The following is a 13,699-nucleotide window of genomic DNA, read 5'->3' as shown; positions in this document are numbered from 1 at the left end:
CCTCTTCTTCTTCTCTCTGGCTGTTGACCCCGTCCAATTCCTTGTCCTTCCATTGTCAGACATTGTAACATTGTGTTGTGCTCCGGCTCAGGACAGATTTAGAAAAAAAAAGTCTAATGGAAATGTATAGAGATATGTTTGACATATTATGACAACTTGTTCAACCATTTTGCATGTAAAGACTTATGCGATGAACTAATGCCTAAATGTTGTGGGGGGTGAGACTATTCACAGAGACCCATTATAATACATTTTGATCAACATGACATAAGCAATTGATAATGTAGGAAACAGCAGAGAATTGAACATAATCATTTGCATGATGAACCTGAGAAAAACTGTAAAATGCAGAATACAATACAATACAATAGAGAGAGTGAAGGTTGACAGTAAAGCATAAAATGAAGGGAAGAAAGTTCTGCCTTGACTACACACACATACACACATTTTTAATTCTCTATAATTATTGCAAAATTGCTCTTAGTAAGTAATTGTCAGTTAGCATAAAAGCTTTTAGATGTTTTGGTGGCAAGACTTTTCATTTCTACTGTGAAGCCACAGACGCTTTCAACTTGAAAAAAGAATAATTAGACCCAATTATAATGGTGAATAGAACAGAACTGAATAGAATCAAATAGAATAGAATAGAATAGAATAGAGCCATTTGATCCTCCCCATGCCAGATTGTGAATGAAGCTTATTAGTATGAATGAGGTTAATATGGGCCCATGAAATAGTTAAACCCAAGCTGATCCCATTGTTACCAGCCAGAGCTCTCCCTCTTTCTCTCCGTCTCACGTGGAGCTATACCAGTGTGAGGGGTGGGGTGTGTGGTGGTGCTGGGGGGCTGATTTGGGTGACATGATCTGGGCATCAGAGAGGATCAGGTCCCTGGGGAGGAGGTGACTCAGGCCCGGAGCTCATCCAGGATGGCACGCAAAGACTCCACACACACACACACACACACACACACACACACACACACACACACACACAAACACACACACACACACAAACACACACAAACACACACACACACACAAACACACACAAGCTTACACAAAACTGCCTGTGTCATGGTTTCATGGTAACTGGGGAGTGTTTTTCCATAACAGCTGCAGACAGAATATAAAAGAGATAAAGAAGAAGGACCAACAAATAACATCATCGATGGTGTGTTTCTTGAGTATGATTTATGCATGAAAATGAGTAGTCTCAGGTTTCAGATTTGCCTCTGTGTGTGTGTGAGTCAGTGTGTGAGTCAGCGTGTGTGTGTGAGTTAGTAAGGGTGGTCTCTGCTAATACCAGTGGGGGTCTCAAGTGTCTCTACCAGCAGTGGGGGTCTCCAATTTCCAGTCAGAATCCTTGATACTGCAGCCGTTCTCTCAATCCTCTCCACTTTGGTTTAAGGCCAAAAACAAACACGGTTCTGGTTCTAAAACTAGATAACACTGAGGGTTTTCAGTTTTAACACACAGTCATAGACAACAATAAATATGAAGATATACTGCATCATTATCATCCAAGTTGTTTAATATTTATGTGGTTGAATATCAGTTTAAATACAGCATACAGTTATACATTTTAATCACTGCATATTTAATAATGAATCAAGTTTTTATAACTTTATTCATTCACATAAAGAAAGACCATTAATAATGTAATTCTAAATGCATTAAATGGAGATGTAAATGTTTCATTGTAATTTCTGAGTTTGTTCTTATTTCTGGGTGTTTGTGTCCCCCTGCAGGTCGACTGCCACAACTACATCCGCCTGCTGGAGTTTCTGGAAGAGGGACGCATCTATGTGTGTGGCACCTATGCCTTCGACCCCCAGTGTGCCTTCCTGGTAAGTGTGTGTGTGTGCGTGTGTGTGTGTGAGAGGCCATCCTCCAGTTTGTGTGTGTGAATTCATTTGTGGATGAGATATTAACGGGGCAGATCTGTGCCTTAGGATCTTACGATCTGTCACACCACAGCAAACACACACACACACACACACACACAGACACAAACAGCTGCAGAACACTATCATTTCCAACTGGGATGCGTTTACTTGCATGCACGTCCCCGTACATGTCAGAGCCCACAGTATGTGCGTTAGGAGCCGCAGATAAATCTCTGTGACAGGTTCCCACAGCCATTCACACCCCAGGCCTACATCAAAGGGACCGGCAGAAGAGCACACACACACATACACTCACACACACACACACACACACACACACACACACACACACACACACACACACACACACAAACACACACACTCACTGGCGCTCACACACATGCTGTTATCCTCCCACTGCAGCATATTTATTCACATTTAAACTTTTAAGTCTTTCTCAGACTTCAGTCACACACTTTCCTCAGTAATTATAAGAAAAATGTCAGGTGCCAGTCAACCAATAAAAGCTTTCAAATGCTTTGTTGCCAGTGACATTTTCCAGCTGGTACTTTGAGGATAAAAGTCCCTGAGGCTTTTATCATAAGAGATCATAATTAGAGTCATTTGTAATGTCATTTTGAGCTGCACGGCTAACTGAAAGACAACCTGTAATAATCAAGTAGATTCTGTTTTTAACTGTAAAATTCTCCTCATCTTTTCCTGTTGTTCTGAAGGAGCTCTCCACCTTCACGCTGGAGAAAGCCGAGGATGGAGGAGTGAGGATGGAGACGGGGAAGGGCAAGTGTCCCTTTGAGCCCAGTCAGCACTACACAGCTGTTATGGCAGGTTTGTGCCATGATTGGTCGTTTATTGCCTGGTTGATCAGTGTGTTATGTGCAGATTGTTATTGTATTGCAGTCTGCACTATTTAAATATAACTTACTTCATGCCCCCTACTTTCTCTGTTATTTCTTCTTGTGGTATGTGTGTGTGTGTGTGTGTGTGTGTGTGTGTGTGTGTGTTTGTGTGTGTGTGTGTGTGTGTGTCTAGGCGGTACCCTATACACAGCAGCCACCAGTAACTTCCTGGGAACGCTGTTCGACATCTCCCGGGCAACAGGCCCTGAGCAGGAGCGCATCCGAACGGAACGATCCATCAACTGGCTCAGTGGTGAGGCACACATACACACAGTCACACACACACTCGCAAACCACACAATATCCACACATGCTGACGCTCCAACACAAACACACTTTCACTTGGCATTTCCTTCATCCCATTTTCCAAAAGGGATAAGAGTAAAGTCGTGTGTGTGTGTGTTTTTAGATCCAGAGTTTGTGAGCTCAGCCTTCATAGAGCAGTCTGCTGACAGCAACCCGACAGGAGATGATGACAAAATCTACTTCTTCTTCACTGAGGTGGCCAAAGAGTACGACCTCTACACCAAAGTCAAGGTCCCCAGGGTGGCACGAGTCTGCAAGGTAACCCAGCGTCCTGACTGACTGACTGACAAATGATTGATTGATTCATTATTCGCCTTGATTGAACCCCCACCGGGCTTATCTTTCTCCCCCTGTCTGCTCAGTCCGACGTGGGAGGGATGAAGACTCTGCAGCGACGCTGGACCACCTTCCTCAAGGCCCAGCTGGTGTGCGAGGACAAACCCAGCGGTGAGCGCTACAACATCCTGACTGATGTGTTCACCATGCAACACACGCAGGGAGACCCCAGCAGCACGCACTTCTACGGACTCTTCACCTCCCAGTGGTAAGCTGAGCAACAAGCAGGGGCGAAGTGCAAACCACAGCCTCTGTCTTGTGTTTTAACATTTTACATTTCTACCGTGTTTGTGCGCTTCGAGTTACCTGTAAAATGAGACCAGGGTTGTGACTGCAATCAAAAATGTTGAAGAACAGTAACCTTTTTATTTTGGGTACATTATTTTTGGGCTTGTGTGCAAAAATGGGGGTGTAAAAAGTGACAGGTTGTGATTTTACAGGGGGTCATGTGTCAGACTATTTCTTGGCCAAGAGTCTTAGTTCTCTGGCAACCTCCTGGTGATAACAGGATGGAGCGAGGCGAGCTGTTTCCTCCTGTCCCCAGTCTTTGAGCTAAGCTAAATTAACTGGCTGTTTGCGGTAGCTTATAGGAGGGGTATTGATATTCTTATGTCAAACGAGTCCTTTAATATTGAACATCTCCAGAAATGATGAAATGTTTATCATCCTTTTTCTTTTTCATAGGGAACATGAGGAGTTATCAGCAGTGTGTGTTTTCAGTCTGACTGACATCAACAAAGTGATGGACGGTCCCTTTAAAGAGCTGAAGAAAACCTGTGAGAACTGGATCAACCCTGAACCTGTCCCCACACCAAGGCCTGGCCAGGTACTAAACACTTTACACAATGCCTTTTGTTACATTCTACCACACTGCTATAAATACCCTGATGTAACTTCTCTCTCCTTCCCTCCATGCTTTTGTAGTGTTTGAACAATGCGTTAAAGGCTGAAGGGTTCGAGTCGTCCCTGAAACTCCCGGACAAGGTGCTGACGTTTGTGAGGGACCACCCTCTGATGGAGAACAGTGTTACTGCAGCGCCCCTGCTGATGCGCAAGGGAATCAGATACACCAAGCTGGCTGTGACCCAGACAGGCAGCGGAGAGGAGCCAAGAGGAGCAGTGCTGCACCTCGGAACAGGTGAGGAGAGATGAAAAAGAAGAGGGGGCAGATGGATACGGAGGACAGCACATAGGGAGGAGATAAACTGAAACTGACAGTTAAAGCTAAAGTTACTGCAGGTGAATGTTGTTAAAGACATGTCTCTGGTAATGTCTTTCTGGACTTTGGAAGTCAGTCAAAATGGTACAACCTTTCTCAAATTGTTTACATAGTGTAAATAAATTTAGAATATGAAATAAAATGAATTATGTTTTTGATATAAGATGAGGTGTTTTGTTCACCATGTGTTTGTGTGTGTTGCAGACCGTGGGGAGCTCCACCAGGTGGAGGTAATGGGCCAGAATGCCACCTTACTGAAGGAGATTCATCTGTTCACCCCTCAAGAGCCCGTTAACAATATATTACTACACAAGGTAGAGCACATGCATCCACACACATACTTCACACACACAGTCATACATATATATATATATATATATATATATTCATCTGCAGTGCCATTTTATTGCTCAGTGATTCTGCAATGGCTCCTTATGTCTGCAGGGCCAGGCTCTGGTGGGCAGCCCTCTGTCTCTGGCTCGTGTCCAGGCTGAAGGCTGCGCTCTGTATCCCAACTGCGAGGTGTGTGCCAGAGCCAGAGGCCTGGGCTGTGAGTGGATCTCAGAGGCCTGCACGAAAACAACAGCAAAGTGAGTACCACAGGAATATCACAGAGAGCTGGAAGACTTCCAGCAATGAAAATCAAAGGCAGACAGCAGCTGTATTAGGTTAGAGAGGCTTAGTGTAGTGTAAAAACTGACCCATATTTCTTAATCCTTTTGTGTATTTTGTTTCAAACCTTTAAAAAAGACCTACACACACTATCTTATAGTGGAAACAGTTACATAATGTAGTAAAGGCAACACACCATATTCAATAATGGGTACAATATACAATATCAATAGACTAATGGATTATTTGAGGAAATATTTCAAATAGCAGGCACGAACGGAAGCGCTCTTTTCTTCCAAAACCTTCAAGTCATAAGTCTGACTACATTTTGTGTGTGTGTGTGTGTGTGTGTGTGTGTGTGTCCAGGCCTGGTCCAGGTGATATGGTGGATGATGCCTTGAGGAAATGTGTTAGAAAGGATGGTAAGTGTACCCCACTGTTATCCTTTAATTTGCTGATCACATGGTATTGTGACTGATTTCAAACCTGTGTCATATGATGCCAAACACATACCTGATATGTAACGTCCAAGTGTGTTTCTCTGTCTCTCTGCTGTCTCCCTGCTCACTCTCTCCTCCAGAGCGTTGCTCCCCACCCCCCAGGGAGCTGCAAGTTTCCATGGGTCTGCGCCTCCTGTTGCCATGTGTCCAGCTGTCTCCCAGGCCCTGCAGCTGGGACCATCCTCCCCACAGACACACCAGGCAGCACCACTCTGACCTGGAGGTGACTGTCACCGAGGAGAGCCTGGGAAAATACACCTGCACATGCCAGGTACACGGGCAGAACTGCGATTAGAGTTTTTTCCCTACTAGGTGAACTCAAACCGCTCAAATGACCCTCTCTTCTTCTCTGTCATGTCTCTGTATTCCAGGAGGTGGGACCAGGTACCAGAGACCCCACCCCCTGCCGCAGAGCAATCTATCATCTGACGGTAGAAAGCCCCAGTGCTGGAGGAACAATGGCGACGGCCGCAGGTCGTCACGTCTTGGCCATCTACATCCTTTTCTTCGTTGGGGGGATAGTGTTCGGCATATTTCTCCTGTACTTCATAACCCGGCGCCGCAGCATCAGCCGCCAGGGCCACCACCTGCCAGATAATTCGCTGTCATCAGAGAAGGGGCGGGACTTACTGGGCTCCTCCGCCACTCCACAGTCCCCAAGCAGCGCCAGCTTGCTGTCTGAGGGATTCAGGCTGACTGAAAAACGAAATGGGACGGCTACCTCAACCACAACAACTACCCTCCTCAGCAACCAGGGTAACGGTGGTCACCATGGTAACAGCTACAGCGGCACCCTGATCCACAGCAACCCAAGCAATGGCCACGGGAATACCTTGTATGCCAACTGCAACACAAGTAGCAGCGGGCTGAAGTTTGCTGAGATTTTAGCTGCAGACATGCTGGATGGAAGGACAGGGGAGAGGGAGAGGGTGAGGCCCGAGGGGGGAGAGAGGGAGTCTGGGGAGGGGAATGAGGTGGATGAAGGGCTGGGGGACGGGTTAGCAGAAGGAATAAAAGGACTAGAGGAGGAGCTTGCCAGCTTTCCCATGTTTAAATCTCCAGCACCACTGGCTCAGTGCGAAGAAAGCTCAATATGACAAGGTGATATAAATATACAAGGATTACACCATTATGCGTCCTCCACAGAAACTGAACACTGCTGGGAGAGATGCAAAATGGCTACTGCCAAATGCCTTTGAACGGGAGCTGTGGAATGAAGAGAGACTACAGAGGTGTAAGAGAAATATATGAGAAGTTTATGTGTAAGTACGTGAGAGAGACGTGCTACGTATGAAGAGAACTGCAAGACAGAAAACATATTGACAGGGTTGGGATAAATTACTTATTGTGAGTCACTCAGGATGAGAGCCACAGCTGAATAAATGTATCAGATGTAAATAAAACTGTAAATATAAGCGGTCTGAAGCTGACTGCTGACATGAAAGTGAGCATGATATTGCGCAATTGAAATGTTACAAAGAATCAAAGATGAAATGTCCGCACGTGTGGACAAAAGCCATATTGTCTTTCCCCTTGACTTCTGTTGTTTGCTCTCTCATTCTCGTCTCGTAATGGCACTGCAAAAGAAAAGTGCACTTTGAATCTTTCAGCACCTCTCTCTCTCTGTATTTATATTTCTCTCTCTGACACACCACTCAAATCCCCGACCTTGATGGGTCCAAAGGCACCAAAGGACTGCTGAGCCATAGACTGCCCAGTCCCGGGCTTCAAACAGAGAGATGTCACTGTCAGACTAAAGAACCGTAAATTCAGATGGCCCACAGTGACCATGGCGGGGCTGTTCCTGCCTGCGCTGCCACAGAGGTCAAGAGGACGATAGTGTTCGAGGTCACCTATCGGATTAGTTCCAGTGTGGAAAACTGACAGCTGCCCAGATGTGTCACTGTTCACATTCACCGTCACCGAGACAGAAAGCGAATGATTTTCAAAAGGATGTGAAATTCATTTGCAGGATGGACCTTAACCAGACACAAACCACCATCACCTTGTTTTGTGAAAGTGGGTTTCAACATAAAAATGTATTGTTTTTGTCATGTTGTTTTGTAATAAAGCCTAAAAAAAGTTGCTGTTAACCTGGTATCACTGTTCCCGTACTGTGTGAGGAAAGTCACTCGCTGTTCAGCATTAAATCAAACATTCTGACTGTTTCTCATTTATTTGATGCTTTTATGTTCACAAACAACAGCTACACCCAAACAGTGGGGGTAAACAGACGGATGGATGGATGGTCTAGATTTCAGTGGTGTAGTGTAGACATACAAAAGAAGTAGACAAATGCATGAACAGAGTCATTATGTAACCACAGTGGAGAAGGCCAGTTCAATATTTGTAATTCTCCTTCCCTTGTTTAGTCCTCATCATATCCCAGTGATGCTCTTGTTTCAGAGGTAAATTGCGTTGTTTTCTATTGTTACATAGGGAGGAGTGAACTTGTCCAAATCGTGAATTCATCTCAACCATCAAGCAATTCATTTGGCTTTCTGTAGCCAAACAGCCTGAAGTCCCCCTCATACAGCTTGTACAGCTTCCTCCTGTCCTCCAGGGGCACTGCTCTGAACCAGTCCATCACAGAACCAGGGGAAGTCATGTTTTCATAGGACGGGGGGAACTTGATGTCGTCCTGCAGCTTTAAGATCCTCAGCAGATGTTCAGCATCCTCCTGAAGAGTCTCCTGGTGGCCAATAAAATCATACCTGAGAAGAAAAACAAGCAATTGTGTTATTTATTAACAGTGAATTCATTAGTAATAAGTGGGCGTTAAAGGGCTATTCCAACCATTTTACACATCAAGATCCATCTACTCATCATGAGAAGGACTGTAACTCAGTTTTACAGTCAATGTCTTTCATTGTGTGGAGGGAGCTTCCTGGAGTGTGGGTCTAATAATAGGTAACAAAGAGATGTGATTGCATTGCACAGCGGGAAGTGTAGGATCCAGGGATTTGGAGCTTGGAACTAAAGGATGTCTCAGTCTCTGGATCAGTTTTGACAATTCTTTTGTACACTTTTAAAATGCTATGAGTGAATGACAGCATTATAAATAAAAACTAAGTTAAATAAGCTTTCGGTTCAGTCGATTCAGAGAACAAATTCCTGTTTTTTTCAAGTTTTTTTCTCACATTTTCCTCTCTACTGTAACGGCATATTTTCAAACAGGACATGACCTTTAGAACTTCTGCCCTGCTGGCAGAAAAGGCCTTACTGTATGTGGCAGGGGTGGCACAGGCGGTGCATCTGCCTCCAGTGTGGTTCAAAGGGCTGTCTCTTCTCTGTCAGTGGGTCCAGCAGGTACTCAATAAAGTTGTAAAATGAAGGGTGCACGCCTGATACAAACGCCTCGTCCACTGTCTGTGGTGGATCAGGCCGGTTGCCATAGAGACGCAGAATGTCCCGGGCAAAGTTTTTATAGTAGTACTTATTGGACCGCAGGAATTTGTCTCGGTAGGCGGAGATGAGACGGACAAAAGGGTCCCGGACAAACATGAACTTGGTGTAGTGCTTCAGCTTCGCCTGTTGTCAACACACAAGTATACTGTACATTAATCATCTGTCACACTGACTATTGTTATTAAATCAGCCACTGGGTGTGGTTGTTACTTTAAGGACACTTCTGAGGTCATTGTGTGGACTGACCTTCATCTCTGGTCTTGGGAAGCTGTTTAGAAGAGTGAGTTTTTTGGGGACGTGGACCAAGTCAGCAGATATGGACATGGGGTCATGATATGGCTCGCTCCAGTTCAGGACAAACATAACCCTCTTCCAGTTGGTACATGCCACCTGTAGATACGAACAAGACCAAGAGTCTACAGCCATGGCAGCGGCTCTGTGAGGCTGTACTCAGGCACAGCATACCATCAATGCTAACATGATGAAAAACCATACTCACTATCTTAGTCAGTTTGTTACTACGAAACACAGTACAGAGATGGGGCTGATGGGAATCATTAGTATGTTAATGTTTAACCTGATGGTGGAGCTGTGTCTTACTAACTGGTATATGATTGGTTGAAATGCTAATTCAGTAAAGTCAGCACTGTTTAGGCCTGAAATGCTCAGTTAAAGAGTTTAGTTTGAAAAGGACTAAACCAAGCATGTTATTAAAAAGTCGTTTAGTGTGTTTTGTGCGTTCATGTCTACATCACCTTGGGAATGTAACAGTAGATGAGGCCGTGAGTGTCATCCACAATGAGGTGCTTCAGCTCTTTGTCACTCAGGTCTTCTAAACTGTGCTTCCCCTCAGAAAATGCCTCTTTGTCACCATCACAGATTTCTTTAGTCAACTGCTTCCTCAGTTCCTGCAGCTGTTGCATCCTCTCTGCTGTGGCAAGAAGAAGAACAATATATTATGTTGTAACTACCTACATTAATCCTGCCTTAGGATAGCTTTTCTATTAAATTGACAGGGTAAAAGCCAAAGGCCAAATATTTGTCTATTTCAAAGCCCCACTCAGGTAAGGATAATCCAAAAGTAATCAGAGGTGAGGTCACAGATCCATAATCTACCAATCCACAAATCAAATGAATGAAATCCATTATTAAGCAGGAGCAGGATATGCAGCAGGAACAGTGAGGCATTTACACACACACACACACACACACACACACACACACACACACACACGAACACACGTTTGTACTTCCATCTTTATGAGGGCAGTCATTGACATAATGCATTCTCCAGCCCCTTAACTTAACATTTACAATCAAAACTAAATACCTAAATACCAGAATATCCTCACTTTCCCCAAATGTACTAACTCTGTTGGGAAACACTGTGTAGCATTTGCAAATACACACACAGAGAAACAAACACATTGTACCTCTCTTTTCTTGTGACATGTCCCACAGGTCAAGGGACAACATAATGAGAAACATGGCTCCAAGAAATCCAAGAGGCAGCAGGAGTCCTCTGTATGCTGCCATGACAGCTGGAGCTATTCAGTGTGTCAGCTTGTGCTAATGAATCAGAAATAATAAAAGTACACTGACTATTAAAACCATTTAAGAACACTTTAAGGGTTATGGGTAAAATTTTGCCAATACTTAAGCAATATCACATGAGAGGGAGTGATGTTTGTGTGATTCGGTCCCAGGTACGAGGCCGCAGGCCTGCTTTTATACAACACTTGTACGAGCGCCTTATTAGTTAAATAAGTAACAACAGATTATGATTTGTTTGTTCATTTTATCATTTCTTTGGTTACACCAACACATATAGATCCGCAACTGGACTGGTACTGGACTGTTGCTAACCAACACACCTGCACAGTGCACATTAGCTTACTACTTTGTCTACACTTTACCTCAAGTGTGTACTGAAGTATCCAGGATTCTTCCCCTCATCCTCTTCTGACGACCACACATCATTTATTTCAAATGTAAATTCTGGAAATATATTCATCTTTGCAAAGTTTGTTACAATCTAAGAGCGATAACGGCCGATAATGCAATGCTAATTAAGGGTTAATAGAACACCTGTAAAGCGACGTGATACATGTAGTTAAAAGTCCCAGTACTGTTATACTCTATATCAGCACTCATGTAATGACTCTCGTCCGTCAAATTTCTTGGTCAGAGCTAACTGTTGTTTCTATACTGTACCAGTCACAAAAGATACAGATAAAAAAATCAGGAACAGAAACAGAAGCTGAGGTCACATGCATTTGTTTCAGTGTTCTTCAAACTAAATAAGAACAAACTAAAATCAAACCAAATCTATTAGTAGTGATGCAGCATTATTTGGATGCTGATGTGTAGCAGTTTTGCTGCAACCAAAATATCACAAATAATAAATCATCCCATCACTCACCTTGCTCCAAAGTTCTCAGATAGATGATCTGACTCTCTGAGAGAAAATCACTGATCAGTACCTGCGTCTACAGAAACATGTGTTGATACTGTTTGCATCCTACTGAGATCTTTGCTTTATAGGCGCAATAGGATTATTGACAAAACAAATATGAGCAGATCAGTGGAGAGGCGCAGCAGCCAATACTGACTCTGCAACATCGTCATCCAGGCTGAACTATTCAGCCACGCCTTCTTACTCAGTGACTGACACCGTCCATACCGTGTCCTGAGTGTGCTCTGGGTTTTACTGGACATCCTTTACTCAATAACCCCCCCACCCCACCCCACACACACACACACACACATTTTGTCTGCATGTATACATTGACAACACAACATAATCCGCTGCCATTACTCTATTACTCTACAGTTCAATGATACTTCCACATATTCATAGAGATGGTCTTTGACTCTAACACTGTTCCTCTCATATGGAACCTGTAGAGCTGCTTGTTTGTAAGGTGGTGTTGACTCAAGATGTGGCAGAGAGTTGATGTACTGAGAGGTTAAGTCTGGAAAGTGCAAACCTGCTCTCCAGTCTCAATGTCCATATTATGGATGTTACTGTGTAGTGACTGAAGTTCCTCTGGACTCTCTGCTCAGCCTCCCTCAGCGTCAGGCCGTGGTGTTTGACAGTCCACCAAAGGGGCCCTGATGCCATCTGAAATATGTGTCTGTCTATCACCAGGTCTTCTTTGTTCTGACCCTCTTCCTCCACCTCCTCACTCTCTTCCTCTTTCTCTCACTTTCACTGCTTCCATGTTTGCAAAGTTCTCACAGAAGCTCACCTGAGGTCTATCTGTAGCATTAAGGCTCAGGTGGTGCAAAATTCAGGTTTGTTTTGCAGTTTGAAAAAGTAGTGTTGTGTAGTTTTTGCAAGTGTGTGTTGTAGAATTGAAAACAAAGTTTAAAGTAGAAAAATGTGTTTGTACCTTTGGTTCCTTTGTTTAAGGCATGGCTTCAAACGTTAAGGTTTTGATGCTTGGGTTAGTTTTAGTGTGTAAGCATTCGCAAAAAAACTGTAATGCCCTACAAAACTTCTCAAAAGGTACAAAAATACTTGATATTTAAAGGTAAACCCTCCACACTCCATCGTTCCGTTTTTAAAGATACAATATTAAAATTGAAGACTACAGAGTCGAAGTCACGTTTGGCAAGGTCAAAGCATAATCTTTATGAATAGCAAAGAAAACAACAAGTTTGCTTTTGCACCTTTTTGGTGAAACAGAGTCAGACTGAGCAGACACATCGTCAAACACAAATGAACTGAAAAATACAGAGGAGCTGACAATGTCAGGGTTAATATGCCTGTTTCAGTGGAATAATAATTTGAGTTATAATTTCAGACATCAGCCGTCAGGGATTATTGCTTTTGTTGTGTTTCCTTCCTTCCATTACAGGAAGCTGCAGAAGGTTTCTGATATACAGTAAAACCACAGAGCTTTTAGTCTGCAAATTATAGAAAGGAATTATAGACACACAAAAATGAATATCTGAGGTATGTGCTGATTGAAAATGACAGGAGAAATGTCACATGTTGCACAGTAAAGCAGGTGCATTGTATGAGTTTGGCAGACACATCATAAGAAAGGGCGTGGTGGAGGTGGTGACACATTCTATGTCATTCCAGCTCAGATGTGTCAAAACTGCATTAACAAGATTAATGTGAATCTCTCTGTTTAAGCTTGTAACCAACATTGGCTGGGGATATAACAGAATGAGTTGTGTAACCAGAGCTGTGAATGGAAGGATGTTTGGAAATATGAATAAATAGCTCTGTGACGCGAGAGAGACATGGGGAGTAATTCAAGATCTGAAATCTTGTCTTACAGCTGTGTATTTTTGTCTCACCGCACAGCTGTGAGTACAAGAAAAAGACTGAAGTCATGAAGAGACAAGTAAACTCTCTCATTGAGGGGTGTGCAATCTGCCAGGCATCTATAACAGAACAATCCATTGTCCATTTCCATAATGTACCAGATGCCAGACGTTGATCCCAGTTCAGTCCAAAGAGAGTTGCCAGACTGCATTAAAGTCATTGCCTATTATT

General features: G+C 43.6%; 2 protein-coding genes across 3 annotated transcripts in view; one reads left to right on the top strand and one right to left on the bottom strand.

The window, feature by feature from the left end:
* The window catches only part of sema4f (sema domain, immunoglobulin domain (Ig), transmembrane domain (TM) and short cytoplasmic domain, (semaphorin) 4F), a 54,197-nt gene extending 46,251 nt beyond the window's left edge, over positions 1-7,946 (top strand). For both annotated transcript variants that reach the window (XM_023421774.2, XM_087178110.1), the window contains exons 4-15: positions 1,751-1,849; positions 2,623-2,734; positions 2,939-3,058; positions 3,215-3,369; positions 3,474-3,655; positions 4,132-4,273; positions 4,372-4,585; positions 4,871-4,980; positions 5,111-5,256; positions 5,645-5,700; positions 5,859-6,049; positions 6,150-7,946. In XM_023421774.2, the coding sequence (XP_023277542.1) occupies positions 1,751-1,849; positions 2,623-2,734; positions 2,939-3,058; positions 3,215-3,369; positions 3,474-3,655; positions 4,132-4,273; positions 4,372-4,585; positions 4,871-4,980; positions 5,111-5,256; positions 5,645-5,700; positions 5,859-6,049; positions 6,150-6,875 (2,253 nt within the window). In that variant the 3' untranslated portion in view covers positions 6,876-7,946. The remainder of the gene's footprint in view (positions 1-1,750; positions 1,850-2,622; positions 2,735-2,938; positions 3,059-3,214; positions 3,370-3,473; positions 3,656-4,131; positions 4,274-4,371; positions 4,586-4,870; positions 4,981-5,110; positions 5,257-5,644; positions 5,701-5,858; positions 6,050-6,149) is intronic.
* Positions 7,947-7,969: 23 nt separating this feature from the next.
* LOC111666439 (carbohydrate sulfotransferase 12-like) lies at positions 7,970-11,683 on the bottom strand. Its single transcript, XM_023421775.2, has 6 exons — positions 11,609-11,683; positions 10,620-10,755; positions 9,942-10,117; positions 9,433-9,576; positions 9,002-9,309; positions 7,970-8,492 (listed from the first exon to the last, which is right to left on the bottom strand). Exons 2-6 carry the CDS (start codon positions 10,720-10,722, stop codon positions 8,252-8,254), a joined length of 972 nt encoding a protein of 323 aa, XP_023277543.1. The 5' UTR covers positions 10,723-10,755; positions 11,609-11,683; the 3' UTR covers positions 7,970-8,251.
* Positions 11,684-13,699: the final 2,016 nt, after the last annotated feature.

The sequence above is a fragment of the Seriola lalandi genome, unplaced genomic scaffold (genome assembly GCF_002814215.2).
Source record: "Seriola lalandi dorsalis isolate HSWRI2012SDOR001 ecotype SW California unplaced genomic scaffold, Sedor1 jcf7180002054676, whole genome shotgun sequence".
Taxonomy (NCBI): domain Eukaryota; kingdom Metazoa; phylum Chordata; class Actinopteri; order Carangiformes; family Carangidae; genus Seriola; species Seriola lalandi.
Note: the sequence above shows the minus strand (reverse complement) of the source record. Positions and strands in the feature narration are given on the sequence as shown.

Excerpts from the sequence above, each read along its gene's own strand:
- LOC111666439 (XM_023421775.2), bottom strand. The coding sequence starts at position 10,722 with ATGGCAGCATACAGAGGACTCCTGCTGCCTCTTGGATTTCTTGGAGCC. Across the intron at positions 10,118-10,619 it reads CATGTCACAAGAAAAGAGAG|CAGAGAGGATGCAACAGCTG; the intron begins GTACAATGTGTT and ends TTCTTGCCACAG. Across the intron at positions 9,310-9,432 it reads TCCCAAGACCAGAGATGAAG|GCGAAGCTGAAGCACTACAC; the intron begins GTCAGTCCACAC and ends TGTTGACAACAG.